Below are 19,768 nucleotides of genomic sequence, written 5' to 3' on the forward strand. Positions count from 1 at the left end.
CCTCAGTGCCTAGTTATGCATATTGCATTTTGAGACCAATCTGAAAACAACATGGCCGACAGGCAGCCATCTTGGATTTTGACAATTGAAGTTTGTTATCGCTATTTCTCAGAAAGTACTGAAGGGATCTTTCTCAAATTTCATATATAGGTTCCCCACGGTGCCTAGTTATGCATATTGCATTTTGAGACCAATCGGAAAACAACATGGCCGACAGGCAGCCATCTTGGATTTTGACAATTGAAGTTTGTTATCGCTATTTCTCAGAAAGTACTGAAGGGATCTTTCTGAAATTTCATATGTAGGTACCCCTTGGTGCCTAGTTATGCATATTGCATTTTGAGACCAATCGGAAAACAACATGGCTGACAGGCAGCCATCTTGGATTTTGACAATTGAAGTTTGTTATCGCTATTTCTCAGAAAGCACTGAAGGGATCTTTCTCAAATTTCATATGTAGGTTCCCCTTGGTGCCTAGTTATGCATATTGCATTTTAAGACTAATCAGAAAACAACATGGCCGACAGGCAGCCATCTTGGATTTTGACAATTGAAGTTTGTTATCGCTATTTCTCAGAAAGTACTGAAGGGATCTTTCTCAAATTTCATATATAGGTTCCCCACGGTGCCTAGTTATGCATATTGCATTTTGAGACCAATCGGAAAACAACATGGCCGACAGGCAGCCATCTTGGATTTTGACAATTGAAGTTTGTTATCGCTATTTCTCAGAAAGTACTGAAGGGATCTTTCTGAAATTTCATATGTAGGTACCCCTTGGTGCCTAGTTATGCATATTGCATTTTGAGACCAATCGGAAAACAACATGGCTGACAGGCAGCCATCTTGGATTTTGACAATTGAAGTTTGTTATCGCTATTTCTCAGAAAGCACTGAAGGGATCTTTCTCAAATTTCATATGTAGGTTCCCCTTGGTGCCTAGTTATGCATATTGCATTTTAAGACTAATCAGAAAACAACATGGCCGACAGGCAGCCATCTTGGATTTTGACAATTGAAGTTTGTTATCGCTATTTCTCAGAAAGCACTGAAGGGATCTTTCTCAAATTTCATATGTAGGTTCCCCTTGGTGCCTAGTTATGCATATTGCATTTTAAGACTAATCAGAAAACAACATGGCCGACAGGCAGCCATCTTGGATTTTGACAATTGAAGTTTGTTATCGCTATTTCTCAGAAAGCACTGAAGGGATCTTTCTCAAATTTCATATGTAGGTTTCCCTCAGTGCCTAGTTATGCATATTGCATTTTGAGACCAATCTGAAAACAACATGGCCGACAGGCAGCCATCTTGGATTTTGACAATTGAAGTTTGTTATCGCTATTTCTCAGAAAGTACTGAAGGGATCTTTCTCAAATTTCATATATAGGTTCCCCTTGGTGCCTAGTTATGCATATTGCATTTTGAGACCAATCGGAAAACAACATGGCCGACAGGCAGCCATCTTGGATTTTGACAATTGAAGTTTGTTATCGCTATTTCTCAGAAAGTACTGAAGGGATCTTTCTCAAATTTCATATATAGGTACCCCTTGGTGCCTAGTTATGCATATTGCATTTTGAGACCAATCGGAAAACAACATGGCTGACAGGCAGCCATCTTGGATTTTGACAATTGAAGTTTGTTATCGCTATTTCTCAGAAAGCACTGAAGGGATCTTTCTCAAATTTCATATGTAGGTTCCCCTTGGTGCCTAGTTATGCATATTGCATTTTAAGACTAATCAGAAAACAACATGGCCGACAGGCAGCCATCTTGGATTTTGACAATTGAAGTTTGTTATCGCTATTTCTCAGAAAGCACTGAAGGGATCTTTCTCAAATTTCATATATAGGTACCCCTTGGTGCCTAGTTATGCATATTGCATTTTGAGATCAATCGGAAAACAACATGGCCGACAGGCAGCCATCTTGGATTTTGACAATTGAAGTTTGTTATCGCTATTTCTCAGAAAGTGATGAAGGGATCTTTCTCAAATTTCATATGTAGGTTCCCCTCCATGCCTAGTTATGCATATTGCATTTTGAGACTAATCGGAAAACAACATGGCCGACAGGCAGCCATCTTGGATTTTGACAATGAAGTTTGTTATCGCTATTTCTCAGAAAGCACTGAAGGGAACTTTCTGAAATTTCATATGTAGGTTCCCCTTGGTGCCTAGTTATGCATATTGCATTTTTGGATCAGTCGGAAAACAACATGGCCGACAGGTAGCCATCTTGGATTTTGACAATTGAAGTTTGTTATCGCTATTTCTCAGAAAGTACTGAAGGGATCTTTCTCAAATTTCATATGTAGCTTGGCTTTGGTCCCTAGGTAAGCATATTCCATTTTTGGACTAGTTGGAAAACATCATGGCCGACAGGCAGCCATCTTGGATTTTGACAATGAAGTTTTATCGCTATTTCTCAGAAAGTACCGAAGGGATCTTTCTCAAATTTCATATGTAGGTAGCCCTTGGTCCCTTGTTATGCATATTGCATTTTGGGATCAGTCGGAAAACAACATGGCCGACAGGCAGCCATCTTTGATTTTGACAATTGAAGTTTGTTATCAAATTTCATATGTAGGTTCCCCTTGGTCCCTCGTATTGCATTTTGGGACCAATCTGTCCTGAAAACAACCTGGCCAACAACAGCCATTATCGCTAAATTTCAAATTTCATATATAGCTAGGATTCCCTTGTTTGAAAAGTACTGGAGGAATGTTTCTCAATTTGCACAGATTAGTAAAAGGAAGGCAAAAATAGAGAGAAGATCAATCTGACATAGAACCTATAAAGATCATTCAATGGTGGGCGCCAAGATCCCTCTGGGATCTCTTGTTTAGAAGTACTAGAAGAATGTTTCTCAAACTTCACATGAAGGCTTCCCTTGGCCCATTGTTGTGTGTCGTATATGTTACTACCCCCCCCCCCCCCCCCCCCCAAAAAAACAAAAGAAAAAAAATCCAAATGTAGGGGACTTCCAGTTTGAACTAGCGATCATAATTAGACAGGGACAATGTGTAAATATCTATATACTTTGTTTGTATTGGCCAAGTGTTGTATTCAGGTTCATTTTATTGGTTTGCATTATCAACTGTGGATATAATAGGATATCCTTTTTTCATTTGAAAATATTTTAATTTGCTTTTTCAACACATACAGAGCTGTAGTTATATATATACAATATACAAAGCACATAACAATGACACAGCTTAATTTTATTCACAGTTCCTCACAGACTAACATTATACATATACAGGTATTTTAAACAATATTAGCATGTTATAAAATCAATAAAATGAATTGATTTCTAATCTTGATATCTGTTACCTTTCAGATTTGCTAGTAATCAACATCTTTGATGAAAAGCTACTGTTTTATCATTGAATAATTAGATATTTATTTTCAGTATTATAATAATTTTCAATGTCATTCTTAAAGCTTTCTTTGTATAACATATCACTGTTCACACACTGTTTGTAAATGTAATGTTTTACAATCAATATCATTAGATTTTGCACTTGATATTGTTTACCATGTTTACCAAAAACAATCTCTTGTATTAATAAGCACACATTTTGTTTGCAAAAATATCCAGGTTCCACAATCTTTCCACATGTTCACATTCCAAAAATATGTGAATAATAACTTCCTCTGTCAGTTTGCAAAAAAATACAGAGGGAATTATCTAAAATATTGATTAGGGTCAGGATGACTTATAGTCATTGTGCTTCATCTGTCATTTTCTGTTGTGTGCCTTGTGTAAACTTTTAACATTTCAAACTTTTTCTCAAATTCCAACAGTGGGATTAAGCTGAAACTTGCCTGAAATGATCCCAAGATAGTCCTGAACAAGTGTTGTTATTTTTTGGGTCGGTCTGAAATCCAAGAGTCTTGAAAAACACATTTTAAACTTCTTCTGCAGTTCCACTGGTGTCATTGAGCTGGAAATTGGTGAGAATGTTAAGGAAGTAGAGTCAACAAAGTGTTGTTATTTTTCAGCCTCTTAAAATCTATGACATGGCACCCACGACGGCCATTTTGTAACATGATTGCACAATCATAGTTTTCCTGAACAACATTTATTTCAAACTTCTTCTCAAGTTCCACCAGTTGGATATTTAACAGCTCATACTTATCAGAAATGATCCTGAGATGGTTCTAATCAAGTGTTGTTATTATTTGGGTTGATCCAAAATCCAAGATGGCCGACGCATGGCCAACAGTGCCATTAACTCGCTACAGCGAATGTATTATTACAATAGTATAAGGGTCTTTGAAGTCAGTTGACCCTTAAGGCCCATGGGCCTCTTGTTGTTAAAACGCTATCTGAGTGTTCAATATCCTATGTGTAATTCTAGTCACATCTTGGATAACGTTCTGTACATGTAATTGGTATTTATAGAGTGGGGTATAAGTTAGAAATAGCCTTACAGTGTCATGTTTATTATTATCTAAATCTATGATATTGTTACATGTGTGGTATACAATTGACTTACAGGACACTACAACGAGCTGGTGTTGTCCTTCAACATGTTGTAAGTATGCATATTATTTGTCATTATTGAAGCCAACATGTTTAAATGATAAAGATATATCAAGTTTGGGTATACCAATCCATCTTTAATGTTCAGAATAACAATTACCAGAAGTGAAACATATTTCATCAAAATCACCAGGAAAGTGTTTGGCTACCATACAACCTGAAATCATTTTTGAAGAAATGCATATCTGTAGCTATTTCTATAGAGATGTCTTTATTATGGGATAATTGGATTGCTTAAATCCCATATTTAAAGTGACTATATATTCCATTCTAATTTCTGTATATGTTCATTTATATCAATATGAAATACAAGGATTTGTTTTCTTTTGTTTTATCAATAGGAATCCTTACTTTTACATTGTTTAGATAAGTCTTACAATATCTGGATGTGTAGAGTTTATAACAGATTCAAAATTTTGCTAATGAAATATTTTGCAGAAAATGGCTGCACCAAAATCTAGATTTTCTAGTGTAGCTGAAGATGAGGTTTTGTTAGAGACTGTGAACAGCACAGGGGTGATAACTCTTAACAGACCAAAAGCTCTGAATGCTCTCAACTTAAATATGATACAGAGAATTTACCAACAGATGACGGTTAGTATAACTTATGATACAGAGAATCTACCCACAGATGACGGTTAGTATATAACTTATGATACAGAGAATCTACCCACAGATGACAGTAAGTATATAACTTATGATACAGAGAATCTACCCACAGATGACAGTAAGTATATAACTTATGATACAGAGAATCTACCCACAGATGACGGTTAGTATATAACTTATGATACAGATAATCTACCCACAGATGACGATTAGTATAACTTATGATACAGAGAATCTACCCATAGATGATGGTTAGTATATAACTTATGATACAGAGAATCTACCCACAGATGACGGTTAATATATAACTTATGATACAGAGAATCTACCCACAGATGACAGTTAGTATATAACTAATGATACAGAGAATCTACCCACAGATGACGGTTAGTATATAACTTATGATACAGAGAATCTACCCACAGATGAAAGTTAGTATATAACTTATACAGAGAATCTACCCACAGATGACGGTTAGTATATAACTTATGATACAGAGAATCTACCCACAGATGACGGTTAGTATATAACTTATGATACAGAGAATCTACCCACAGATGACGGTTAGTATATAACTTATGATACAGAGAATCTACCCACAGATGACGGTTAGTATATAACTTATGATACAGAGAATCTACCCATAGATGATGGCCCTGTTAATAGGCCTTTAACATTTTGGGATGAAGTTCTATCAAGATAGTTGAAATGACCATGAACTTCATTGTAGGTTACAGGAGTCAAATATGCTAAAATCTTAAAAAGTCATTTTTTCAATAACAAAGATGCCAAGATGCCTGATATTGGGCTTTTAGCAAGCTTGGGTGAAGGGCTATAAGTTTGTTCGGTCATCTGACCCAAAGGGTTTGGATGACCTACAACAGTAATCTTGCTTTGTCTGCCATCGTGCGCCGTCAGCTGTGTGTAAACTTTTAACATATCAAACTTCTCCTCACATTCCACTGCTGGGAATGAGCTGAAACTTGCGTGATATGATCCTGAGATGATCCTGACCAAGTGTTGTTATTTTTGGGTTGGTCTGTTCTTCAGTTCCACTGATGCCATTGAGTTGGAAATTGGTGAGGATGTTAAGGAAGTGGAGCCAACAAAGTGTTATTTTTCAGCTTTGTAAAATGACATGGCACCCTCCATGGCCATTTTGTAACATGATTGCGCAATCATGGTTTTCCTGGACAATATCTATTTCAAACTTCTTCTCAAGTTCCACAAGTGGGATTCAGATGTAACTTACCTGAAATTATCATGAGATGGTCCTGTATTATTATTTTTCTGGTCGGTTAGAGATTCAAGATGGCTGTCATGGCAGCCATCTTGGAAAACACATTTTGAATTTCTTTTTTCAGTTCCACTAGTGCCATTGAGCTGGAAATTGGTGAAGATTTTAAGGCAGGGGAGCCAACAAAGTGTTGTTATTTTTCAGCTTCATAAAAGCTTTGAGATGGCACCCATGACGGCCATTTTTTAACATGATTGCATAATCATAGTTTTTCTGAACATCACCTATTTCAAACTTCTTCTCAAGTTCCATCTGTGATGGCAGCCATCTTGAAAAATACATTTTAAACTTCTTCTCCAGTTCCACTGGTACCATTGAGCTGGATATTGGTGAGGATGTTAAGGAAGGAGAGCCAACAAAGTGTTGTTATTTTTCAGCCTCATAAAAACTTTGACATGGCAGCTACGGTGGCCATTTTGTAACATGATAACACAATCATGGTTTTCCTGAACATCACCTATTTCAAACTTCCACCTGTGGTTTTCAGCTCTAACTTACATGAAATAGCCAAAGATGATCCTGAGCAAGTGTTGTAATTTTTCGGCTCAGTCTGAAATCCAAGATGGCAGCTATGGCCAACAGTGCCACTATGCTTGCTTCAGAGTATGTATACTACAATAGAAGGGTCCTTAGAGTTAGGTTACTGTTAAGGCCCATTGGCCTCTTGTTCAAATGAATGACTTTGACCTTCATTCAAGGCCACCAGGTACAAATATGTTGAAATCTTTTCAAATGTCTTCTTATATATATTGAGAACCAAAACATTTAGAAACCTGATATTTCCATGCTGGGGTGAAGGGCTACGGAGTTTGTTCAAATGTGACACAAGAGGTGAATACCTTTATTCAAGGCCATCGGGATCCAATGTGTGGAAATTTTTTAAATGTCGAAAACCAACACACTTAGAAACCTGATATTTGACCTGTTGTTATAGCGTGCTGATGTTTACAACCTTGACCTCAAATTCAAGGTCATGGGAATCAAATTTGGCAATAGAAAATACATAAAAAATCAGGTGACTGTTATGTCCCATGGGCCTCTTATTTAATGATCATACCGAAAACCTTGTCTCTTTTGTAACTTATGAAAAAAAAAAAATAATATGACTTAAAGCAATGCCATATCTACCAACTTCTGATTGTGTAACTTCCATAAACTCCTCACCTCCATATCATCATCAATATATAAGATGTTCTGAACTTCTGATAATGTCCATTTGATCCTTGTTATTTATTGTAGATATGGGAAGAGGACCCAAAAATGAGATTGGTGATAATTAAAGGAGCTGGAGATAAGGCATTCTGTGCTGGGGGTGACATTCGAGGTAGTTATTATTAGTAGTGAGAGGTAAATACAAGATAGTTGTACTGTATACTGGGGGTGACATTCGAGGTAGGTATTATTATAAGTGAGAGGTAAATACAAGATAGTTGTACTGTATCGTACTGGGGGTGACATTCGAGGTAGGTATTATTATAAGTGAGAGGTAAATACAAGATGTTATAGTTGTACTGTATACTGTGGGTGACATTCGAGGTAGGTATTATATATTCTGGGGGTGACATTCGAGGTAGGTATTTTGTATACTGGGGGTGACATTCGAGGTAGGTATTTTGTATACTGGGGGTGACATTCGAGGTAGGTATTTTGTATACTGGGGGTGACATTCGAGGTAGGTATTATATATACTGGGGGTGACATTCGAGGTAGGTATTATATATACTGGGGGTGACATTCGAGGTAGGTATTATATATACTGGGGGTGACATTCGAGGTAGGTATTATATATCCTGGGGGTGACATTCGAGGTAGGTATTATATATACTGGGGGTGACATTCGAGGTAGGTTTAGATATCCTGGGGGTGACATTCGAGGTAGGTATTATATATACTGAGGGTGACATTCGAGGTAGGTATCGTATATACTGGGGGGTGACATTCGAGGTAGGTATTATATATACTGGGGGGTGACATTCGAGGTAGGTATTATGTATACTGGGGGTGACATTCGAGGTAGGTATTATATATACTGGGGGTGACATTCGAGGTAGGTATCATATATACTGGGGGTGACATTCGAGGTACATATGTAGGTATTATTAGTAGTGAGAGGTAAATACAAAATGTTATAGTTGTACTGTATACTAGGGGTGACATTCGAGGTAGGTATCATACATACTTTGGGTGACATTCGAGGTAGGTATTATTAGTAGTGAGAGGTAAATACAAGATGTTATAGTTGTACTGTATACTGGGGGTGACATTCGAGGTAGGTATTATTAGTAGTGAGAGGTAAATACAAGATAGTTGTACTGAATACTGGGGGTGACATTCGAGGTAGGTATTATTATTAGTGAGAGGTAAATACAAGATAGATGTACTGTATACTGGGGGTGACATTCGAGGTAGGTATCATATATACTGGGGGTGACATTCGAGGTAAGTATTATATATACTGAGGGTGACATTCGAGGTAGGTATTATATATACCGGGGGGTGACATTCGAGGTAGGTATTATATATACCGGGGGGTGACATTCGAGGTAGGTATCATATATACTGGGGATGACATTCGAGGTAGGTATCATATATACTGGGGGTGACATTCGAGGTAGGTTTAGATATCCTGGGGGTGACATTCGAGGTAGGTATTATATATACTGGGGGTGACATTCGAGGTAGGTATCGTATATACTGGGGGGTGACATTCGAGGTAGGTATTATATATACTGGGGGTGATATTCATGGTAGGTATCATATAAACTGGGGGTGACATTCGAGGTAGGTATCGTATATACTGGGGGTGACATTCGAGGTAGGTATTATATATACTGGGGGTGACATTCGAGGTAAGTATTATATATACTGGGGGTGACATTCGCGGTAGGTATCATATAAACTGGGGGTGACATTCGAGGTAGGTATCGTATATACTGGGGGTGACATTCGAGTTAGGTATTATATATACTGGGGGTGACATTCGAGGAAGGTATCATATATACTGGGGGTGACATTCGAGGTAGGTATTATTGTTTGTTCCCCGATCTTTACATACACCACATAATCAGCTGGGACATCTTAGAACTAAGCTGTATGATAAGCATTATGATTTAACTTTCCCAATAGTTAATTTTCCATTTCTAGATAGCAACATCCCTGCATTCCCTACTTACCTACATGTCACAGTTGATTTAATATGTGGTAACAAGTCAGTGTTTGATGCTTGTTGATATGCCAGTGGTTAATTGTCACCACCCTAACCTGAAGTGACAAATGCATGTAATTTTAATGGAATCTTGATATATCTTGATAGACATTTTTGTCAAGGTGATGTTTTTTTAGAATTTTGAAATTAATGTTTATTTTCAGCTGTGACAGAAGCAGGAAAGGTCGGAGACTCCCTTTCTCGGGATTTTTTTAAGGAGGAATACATCTTAAACTTTAAAATAGGTAAGAGTAAAGGGAGAATTCCACCTGTCTCCTGAATTAGAAAGGCTATTCACTTGATTTATATCAAAGCCTCTCTATGTTTTTGTTTATCAATATAAAACTTTATCAAGTTTAACTTCATCAGCCCCTATGCACTGATCTTCATTTTATTCTGTCAAATCTAGCTCTGCTCATTTATGTCAAACAATCCAGAAGTGAAATATGTAATAAACATCTAAAACAGAATGTGAACCAGCCCTGTGCATGCTGAGCTACTTCCCTGGATAATAAACAGAAAAAGCAAGGGTTTGTTCAAATGCAGAGAAGTTTTGCTACCAATTTATAGTGGGAAGTTTCACGGTTTTAATTGAAGTTATAAAGAAATATGATGTTGATTCTCACCTAATATCATCATTAAGATATACCGTATTTGACCTAATAAGGGTGCAGGGTGCGGGTAATTGACAGTGGGGGCGCCCTTATTATGATTCGGTATTCTGAAGTTTTATGAAACAGACTATATCTTATAGCAGAATACCCAAGGCTGTGGAAACGGTAAAATATTCAGTCATAAAAATATTCCAGATGAAGTTATCTATTCATTATCATAAGTTAAGCTTAATCATCACTTGAATATTCCTGTAAACTTGTAAACCATGCTAGCTGTTCTTTATATAACAGAGAACGTGTGTTCCACCATTTATGTTCTATTTATATACACAGGTAATTTCCAAGATCAAATTGCACATCGTTTTCTTTGACCTAATAATTGAATTACACTGTCTTTTACTAGCTTTCTGTTCTTAACCACTTGAAGTTAACAACATGAATTAAGTCTTTTACTTGATCTTCAAATAAATATGGTAGTTATTGATAAGTAATTTGTATGTGTGTTTAGTTTAGCATTAGTTTCGGGCACACTTTGTACTGACATCTGTATCACTGAATAGACAAAAAATGGCGAAAACTTCTTTCCAGTGACTTAATTGGGTGAAGAAAATTGAACAAATCAAGTAGTAAAACATATTACATGTGCTATTATTTTTGAACACCATTTTGACACTCAGACAAAGATTTTTTTCTTGAGGGGGAAAAAGGTAGGGGCGCCCTTATTAGGTCAAATACGGTATATTCCATCATTGAACATATTTTTTGTAATTTTGTCAGAATTCAATGAAAACATAGAGAGACTTTAATATGACATACTGTATGAGGAAATTGTTTTCAGGAAAGAATTGGAGTTTTAACAATCATTATTCATTAAATATTATAGTACTTGTGATGATTAAATAATCAATATCTAAATAACTATGATATTCACTATGTAACCTTGACCTGTCTGTAATGATGTAATATATCCACAGGTACCTATGATATTGACCTGTCTGTAATAATGTAATATATCTACAGGTATCTATGATATTAATGTAAACTTGACCTGTCTGTAATAATGTAATACATCTACAGGTACCTATGATATTGACCTGTCTGTAATAATGTAATATATCTACAGGTATCTATGATATTAATGTAAACTTGACCTGTCTGTAATAATGTAATACATCTACAGGTACCTATGATATTAATGTAAACTTGACCTGTCTGTAATGATGTAATATATCCACAGGTATCTATGATATTCACTATGTAAACTTGACTTGTCTGTAATAATGTAATATATCCACAGGTACCTATGATATTGACCTGTCTGTAATGTAATATATCCACAGGTACCTATGATATTCCATATGTGGCTTTGATTGACGGCATCACTATGGGTGGAGTAAGTTACAAACTTTGTTCTTTTATAAAGCAACCTTTGATCAGTGTATTACACCCATTAAAACACTAACTTATCTACTGGTGGGTGTATAGTTATCTACACCTAGATATTATTATAACCCCTACCTACTGGTGTATAGTTATATACACCTAGATATTATTATAACCCCTACCTACTGGTGTATAGTTATCTACACCTAGATATTATTATAACCCCTACCTACTTGTGTATAGTTATATACACCTAGATATTATTATAACCCCTACCTACTGGTGGGTATATAGTTATATACACCTAGATATTATTATAACCCCTACCTACTGGTGGGTATATAGTTATATACACCTAGATATTATTATAACCCCTGCCTACTGGTGTATAGTTATATACACCTAGATATTATTATAACCCCTACCTACTGGTGGGTATATAGTTATATACACCTATATATTATTATAACCCCTACCTACTGGTGGATAGTTATATACACCTAGATATTATTATAACCCCTACCTACTGGTGTGTGTATAGTTATATACACCTAGATATTATTATAACCCCTACCTACTGGTGTATAGTTATATACACCTAGATATTATTATAACCCCTACCTACTGGTGGGTATATAGTTATATACACCTAGATATTATTATAACCCCTACCTACTGGTGGGTGTATAGTTATCTACACCTAGATATTATTATAACCCCTACCTACTGGTGTATAGTTATCTACACCTAGATATTATTATAACCCCTACCTACTGGTGTATAGTTATATACACCTAGATATTATTATAACCCCTACCTACTGGTGGGTATATAGTTATATACACCTAGATATTATTATAACCCCTACCTACTGGTGGGTATATAGTTATATACACCTAGATATTATTATAACCCCTACCTACTGGTGGGTATATAGTTATATACACCTAGATATTATTATAACCCCTGCCTACTGGTGGGTGTATAGTTATATACACCTAGATATTATTATAACCCCTACCTACTGGTGGGTATATAGTTATATACACCTAGATATTATTATAACCCCTACCTACTGGTGGGTATATAGTTATATACACCTAGATATTATTAGCTCACCTGCCCGAAGGGCAAGTGAGCTTATGCCGTGGCGCGGCGTCCGTCGTCCGTCCGTCGTCCGTCCGGCCGTCCGGCCGTCCGGCCGTCCGTCCGGCGTCAACTTTCCATTAAAGCAACTTCTTCTCAATAACCAAAAGGCCTAGAGACCTAATATTGGGCCTGTAGCATGCTGGGGTGAAGGGCTACCAAGTTTGTTCAAATGAATGACCTTGACCTTCATTCAAGGTCACAGGAGTCAAAAAGGCTAAAATCTTCAAACGACTTCTTCTCAACAACCAACAGTCCCAGGGAGTTGATATTGGGTCTGTAGCATGCTGGGGTAAAGGGCTACCAAGTTTGTTCAAATGAATGACCTTGACTTTCATTCAAGGTCACAGGAGTCAAAAAGGCTAAAAAAAAATTAGACGACTTCTTCTAAATAGCCAAAAGACCCAGGGACTTGATATTGGGTCTGTAGCATGCTGGGGCAAAGGGCTACCAAGTTTGTTCAAATGAATGACCTTGACCTTCATTCAAGGTCACAGGAGTCAAAAAGGCTAAAATCTTTAAACGACTTCTTCTCAATAACCAAGAGTCCCAAGGACTTGATATTGGGTCTGTAGCATGCTGGGGTGAAGGGCTCCCAAGTTTGTTCAAATGAATGACCTTGACTTTCATTCAAGGTCACAGGAGTCAAAAAGGCTAAAATCTTTAAACGACTTCTTCTCAATAACCAAGAGTCCCAGGGAGTTGATATTGGGTCTGTAGCATGCTCGGGTGAAGGGCTACCAAGTTTGTTCAAATGAATGACCTTGACCGTCATTCAAGGTCACAGGAGTCAAAAAGGCTAAAATCTTTAAACGACTTCTTCTCAATAACCAAGAGTCCCAAGGACTTGATATTGGGTCTGTAGCATGCTGGGGTGAAGGGCTCCCAAGTTTGTTCAAATGAATGACCTTGACTTTCATTCAAGGTCACAGGAGTCAAAAAGGCTAAAATCTTTAAACGACTTCTTCTCAATAACCAAGAGTCCCAGGGAGTTGATATTGGGTCTGTAGCATGCTCGGGTGAAGGGCTACCAAGTTTGTTCAAATGAATGATCTTGACCGTCATTCAAGGTCACAGGAGTCAAAAAGGCTAAAATCTTTTAAACGACTTCTTCTCAATAACCAAGAGTCTCAGGGAGTTGATATTGGGTCTGTAGCATGCTGCGGTAAAGGGCTACCAATTTTGTTCAAATGAATGACCTTGACCTTCATTCAAGGTCACAGGGGTCAAAAAGGCTAAAATCTTTAAACAACTTCTTCTCAATAACCAAGAGTCCCAGGGAGTTGATATTGGGTCTGTAGCATGCTGGGGGTGAAGGGCTACCAAGTTTGTTCAAATGAATGACCTTGACTTTCATTCAAGGTCACAGGAGTCAAAAGGCTAAAATCTTTAAACGACTTCTTCTCAATAACCAAGAGTCCCAGAGACCTAATATTTGGCCTGTAGCATGCTGGGGTGAAGGGCTACCAAGTTTGTTCAAATGAATGACCTTGACCTTCATTCAAGGTCACAGGGGTCAAAAAGGCTAAAATCTTCAAACGACTTCTTCTCAATAACCAACAGTCCCAGGGAGTTGATATTGGGTCTGTAGCATGCTGGGATGAAGGGCTACCTAGTTTGTTCAAATGAATGGCCTTGACCTTCATTCAAGGTCACAGGGGCCAAAAAGGCTAAAATCTTTAAACGACTTCTTCTCGATAACCAACAGTCCCAGAGACCTAATATTTGGCCTGTAGCATGCTGGGGTAAAGAGCTACCAAGTTTGTTCAAATGAATGACCTTGACTTTCATTCAAGGTCACAGGAGTCAAAAAGGCTAAAATCTTTAAACGACTTCTTCTCAATAACCAAGAGTCCCAGAGACCTAATATTTGGCCTGTAGCATGCTGGGGTGAAGGGCTACCAAGTTTGTTCAAATGAATGACCTTGACTTTCATTCAAGGTCACAGGAGTCAAAAAGGCTTAAATCTTTAAACGACTTCTACTCAATAACCAAGAGTCCCAGAGAGTTGATATTGGGTCTGTAGCATGCTGGGGTAAAGGGCTACCAAGTTTGTTCAAATGAATGACCTTGACCTTCATTCAAGGTCACAGGGGTCAAAAAGGCTAAAATCTTTAAACAACTTCTTCTCAATAACCAAGAGTCCCAGGGAGTTGATATTGGGTCTGTAGCATGCTGGGGTGAAGGGCTGCCAAGTTTGTTCAAATGAATGACCTTGACCTTCATTCAAGGTCACGTCGATCAAGTATGCTTAAATCTTTAAATGACTTTTAGTGAAAAGCCAAAGTGCAGAGAGACATTATATTGGTCCTGTAGCATGCTTTCAAATAACTGCAGGATCCATATATGAAAAGATCACTGCATTGCAGGTGAGCGATTTGGGCCCATTGGGCCCTTGTTATAACCCCTGCCTACTGGTGGGTGTATAGTTATATACACCTATATATTATTATAACCCCTACCTACTGGTGGGTATATAGTTATATACACCTAGATATTATTATAACCCCTACCTACTGGTGGGTATATAGTTATATACACCTAGATATTATTATAACCCCTGCCTACTGGTGGGTGTATAGTTATATACACCTAGATATTATTATAACCCCTGCCTACTGGTGGGTATATAGTTATATACACCTAGATATTATTATAACCCCTACATTCTGGTGGGTATAGTTATCTACACCTAGATATTATTATAACCCCTGCCTACTGGTGGGTGTATAGTTATATACACCTATATATTATTATAACCCCTACCTACTGGTGTATAGTTATCTACACCTAGATATTATTATAACCCCTACCTACTGGTGGGTATATAGTTATATACACCTATATATTATTATAACCCCTACCTACTGGTGTATAGTTATCTACACCTAGATATTATTATAACCCCTACCTACTGGTGGGTATATAGTTATATACACCTAGATATTATTATAACCCCTACCTACTTGTGTATAGTTATATACACCTAGATATTATTATAACCCCTACCTACTGGTGGGTATATAGTTATATACACCTAGATATTATTATAACCCCTACCTACTGGTGTATAGTTATATACACCTAGATATTATTATAACCCCTACCTACTGGTGTGTGTATAGTTATATACACCTAGATATTATTATAACCCTACCTACTGGTGAATAGTTATATACACCTAGATATTATTATAACCCCTACCTACTGGTGGGTATATAGTTATATACACCTAGATATTATTATAACCCCTACCTACTTGTGTATAGTTATATACACCTAGATATTATTATAACCCCTACCTACTGGTGGGTATATAGTTATATACACCTAGATATTATTATAACCCCTACCTACTGGTGTATAGTTATATACACCTAGATATTATTATAACCCCTACCTACTGGTGTGTGTATAGTTATATACACCTAGATATTATTATAACCCTACCTACTGGTGAATAGTTATATACACCTAGATATTATTATAACCCCTACCTACTGGTGGGTATATAGTTATCTACACCTAGATATTATTATAACCCCTACCTACTGGTGTATAGTTATCTACACCTAGATATTATTATAACCCCTACCTACTGGTGTATAGTTATATACACCTAGATATTATTATAACCCCTACCTACTGGTGGGTATATAGTTATATACACCTAGATATTATTATAACCCCTACCTACTGGTGGGTATATAGTTATATACACCTAGATATTATTATAACCCCTGCCTACTGGTGGGTGTATAGTTATATACACCTAGATATTATTATAACCCCTACCTACTGGTGGGTATATAGTTATATACACCTAGATATTATTATAACCCCTACCTACTGGTGGGTATATAGTTATATACACCTAGATATTATTATAACCCCTGCCTACTGGTGGGTGTATAGTTATATACACCTATATATTATTATAACCCCTACCTACTGGTGGGTATATAGTTATATACACCTAGATATTATTATAACCCCTACCTACTGGTGGGTATATAGTTATATACACCTAGATATTATTATAACCCCTGCCTACTGGTGGGTGTATAGTTATATACACCTAGATATTATTATAACCCCTGCCTACTGGTGTGTATATAGTTATATACACCTAGATATTATTATAACCCCTACATACTGGTGGGTATAGTTATCTACACCTAGATATTATTATAACCCCTGCCTACTGGTGGGTGTATAGTTATATACACCTATATATTATTATAACCCCTACCTACTGGTGTATAGTTATCTACACCTAGATATTATTATAACCCCTACCTACTGGTGGGTATATAGTTATATACACCTATATATTATTATAACCCCTACCTACTGGTGTATAGTTATCTACACCTAGATATTATTATAACCCCTACCTACTGGTGGGTATATAGTTATATACACCTATATATTATTATAACCCCTACCTACTGGTGTATAGTTATATACACCTAGATATTATTATAACCCCTACCTACTGGTGGGTATATAGTTATATACACCTAGATATTATTATAACCCCTACCTACTGGTGGGTGTATAGTTATCTACACCTAGATATTATTATAACCCCTACCTACTGGTGTATAGTTATATACACCTAGATATTATTATAACCCCTACCTACTTGTGTATAGTTATATACACCTAGATATTATTATAACCCCTACCTACTGGTGGGTATATAGTTATATACACCTAGATATTATTATAACCCCTACCTACTGGTGTATAGTTATATACACCTAGATATTATTATAACCCCTACCTACTGGTGGGTGTATAGTTATATACACCTAGATATTATTATAACCCCTACCTACTGGTGTGTGTATAGTTATATATACACCTAGATATTATTATAACCCCTACCTACTGGTGTATAGTTATATACACCTAGATATTATTATAACCCCTACCTACTGGTGTATAGTTACATACACCTAGATATTATTATAACCCCTACCTACTGGTGTATAGTTATATACACCTAGATATTATTATAACCCCTACATACTGGTGGGTATAGTTATCTACACCTAGATATTATTATAACCCCTGCCTACTGGTGGGTGTATAGTTATATACACCTGTATATTATTATAACCCCTGCCTACTGGTGTATAGTTATATACACCTAGATATTATTATAACCCCTACCTACTGGTGGGTATATAGTTATATACACCTATATATTATTATAACCCCTACCTACTGGTGGATAGTTATATACACCTAGATATTATTATAACCCCTACCTACTGGTGTGTGTATAGTTATATACACCTAGATATTATTATAACCCTACCTACTGGTGAATAGTTATATACACCTAGATATTATTATAACCCCTACCTACTGGTGGGTATATAGTTATATACACCTAGATATTATTATAACCCCTACCTACTGGTGGGTGTATAGTTATCTACACCTAGATATTATTATAACCCCTACCTACTGGTGTATAGTTATCTACACCTAGATATTATTATAACCCCTACCTACTGGTGGGTATATAGTTATATACACCTAGATATTATTATAACCCCTACCTACTGGTGGGTATATAGTTATATACACCTAGATATTATTATAACCCCCTGCCTACTGGTGGGTGTATAGTTATATACACCTATATATTATTATAACCCCTACCTACTGGTGGGTATATAGTTATATACACCTAGATATTATTATAACCCCTACCTACTGGTGGGTATATAGTTATATACACCTAGATATTATTATAACCCCTACCTACTGGTGTATAGTTATATACACCTAGATATTATTATAACCCCTACCTACTGGTGGGTATATAGTTATATACACCTAGATATTATTATAACCCCTACCTACTGGTGGGTGTATAGTTATATACACCTAGATATTATTATAACCCCTACCTACTGGTGGGTATATAGTTATATACACCTAGATATTATTATAACCTCTGCCTACTGGTGGGTATATAGTTATATACACCTAGATATTATTATAACCCCTACATACTGGTGGGTATAGTTATCTACACCTAGATATTATTATAACCCCTGCCTACTGGTGGGTGTATAGTTATATACACCTATATATTATTATAACCCCTACCTACTGGTGGGTATATAGTTATATACACCTATATATTATTATAACCCCTACCTACTGGTGTATAGTTATCTACACCTAGATATTATTATAACCCCTACCTACTGGTGGGTATATAGTTATATACACCTATATATTATTATAACCCCTACCTACTGGTGTATAGTTATATACACCTAGATATTATTATAACCCCTACCTACTGGTGGGTATATAGTTATATACACCTAGATATTATTATAACCCCTACCTACTGGTGGGTGTATAGTTATCTACACCTAGATATTATTATAACCCCTACCTACTGGTGTATAGTTATATACACCTAGATATTATTATAACCCCTACCTACTGGTGGGTGTATAGTTATATACACCTAGATATTATTATAACCCCTACCTACTTGTGTATAGTTATATACACCTAGATATTATTATAACCCCTACCTACTGGTGTATAGTTATATACACCTAGATATTATTATAACCCCTACCTACTGGTGGGTGTATAGTTATATACACCTAGATATTATTATAACCCCTACCTACTGGTGTGTGTATAGTTATATATACACCTAGATATTATTATAACCCCTACCTACTGGTGTATAGTTATATACACCTAGATATTATTATAACCCCTACCTACTGGTGTATAGTTACATACACCTAGATATTATTATAACCCCTACCTACTGGTGTATAGTTATATACACCTAGATATTATTATAACCCCTACATACTGGTGGGTATAGTTATCTACACCTAGATATTATTATAACCCCTGCCTACTGGTGGGTGTATAGTTATATACACCTATATATTATTATAAC

General features: G+C 36.5%; 1 protein-coding gene across 3 annotated transcripts in view; it reads left to right on the forward strand.

The window, feature by feature from the left end:
• The window catches only part of LOC117322543 (3-hydroxyisobutyryl-CoA hydrolase, mitochondrial-like), a 48,144-nt gene that overhangs the window by 5,635 nt on the left and 22,741 nt on the right, over positions 1-19,768 (forward strand). Inside the window, exons 3-7 of one of the 3 annotated variants that reach the window (XM_033877533.1) lie at positions 4,509-4,545; positions 4,992-5,147; positions 7,699-7,783; positions 9,829-9,909; positions 11,619-11,671. In XM_033877533.1, the coding sequence (XP_033733424.1) occupies positions 4,509-4,545; positions 4,992-5,147; positions 7,699-7,783; positions 9,829-9,909; positions 11,619-11,671 (412 nt within the window). Of the gene's footprint in view, positions 1-4,508; positions 4,546-4,991; positions 5,148-5,206; positions 5,236-5,474; positions 5,771-7,698; positions 7,784-9,828; positions 9,910-11,618; positions 11,672-19,768 lie in introns of those variants that run through there. The other 2 variants (XM_033877534.1, XM_033877535.1) reach the window with 2 other exon arrangements.

This window comes from Pecten maximus, chromosome 2 (assembly GCF_902652985.1).
Source record: "Pecten maximus chromosome 2, xPecMax1.1, whole genome shotgun sequence".
Lineage (NCBI taxonomy): Eukaryota > Metazoa > Mollusca > Bivalvia > Pectinida > Pectinidae > Pecten > Pecten maximus.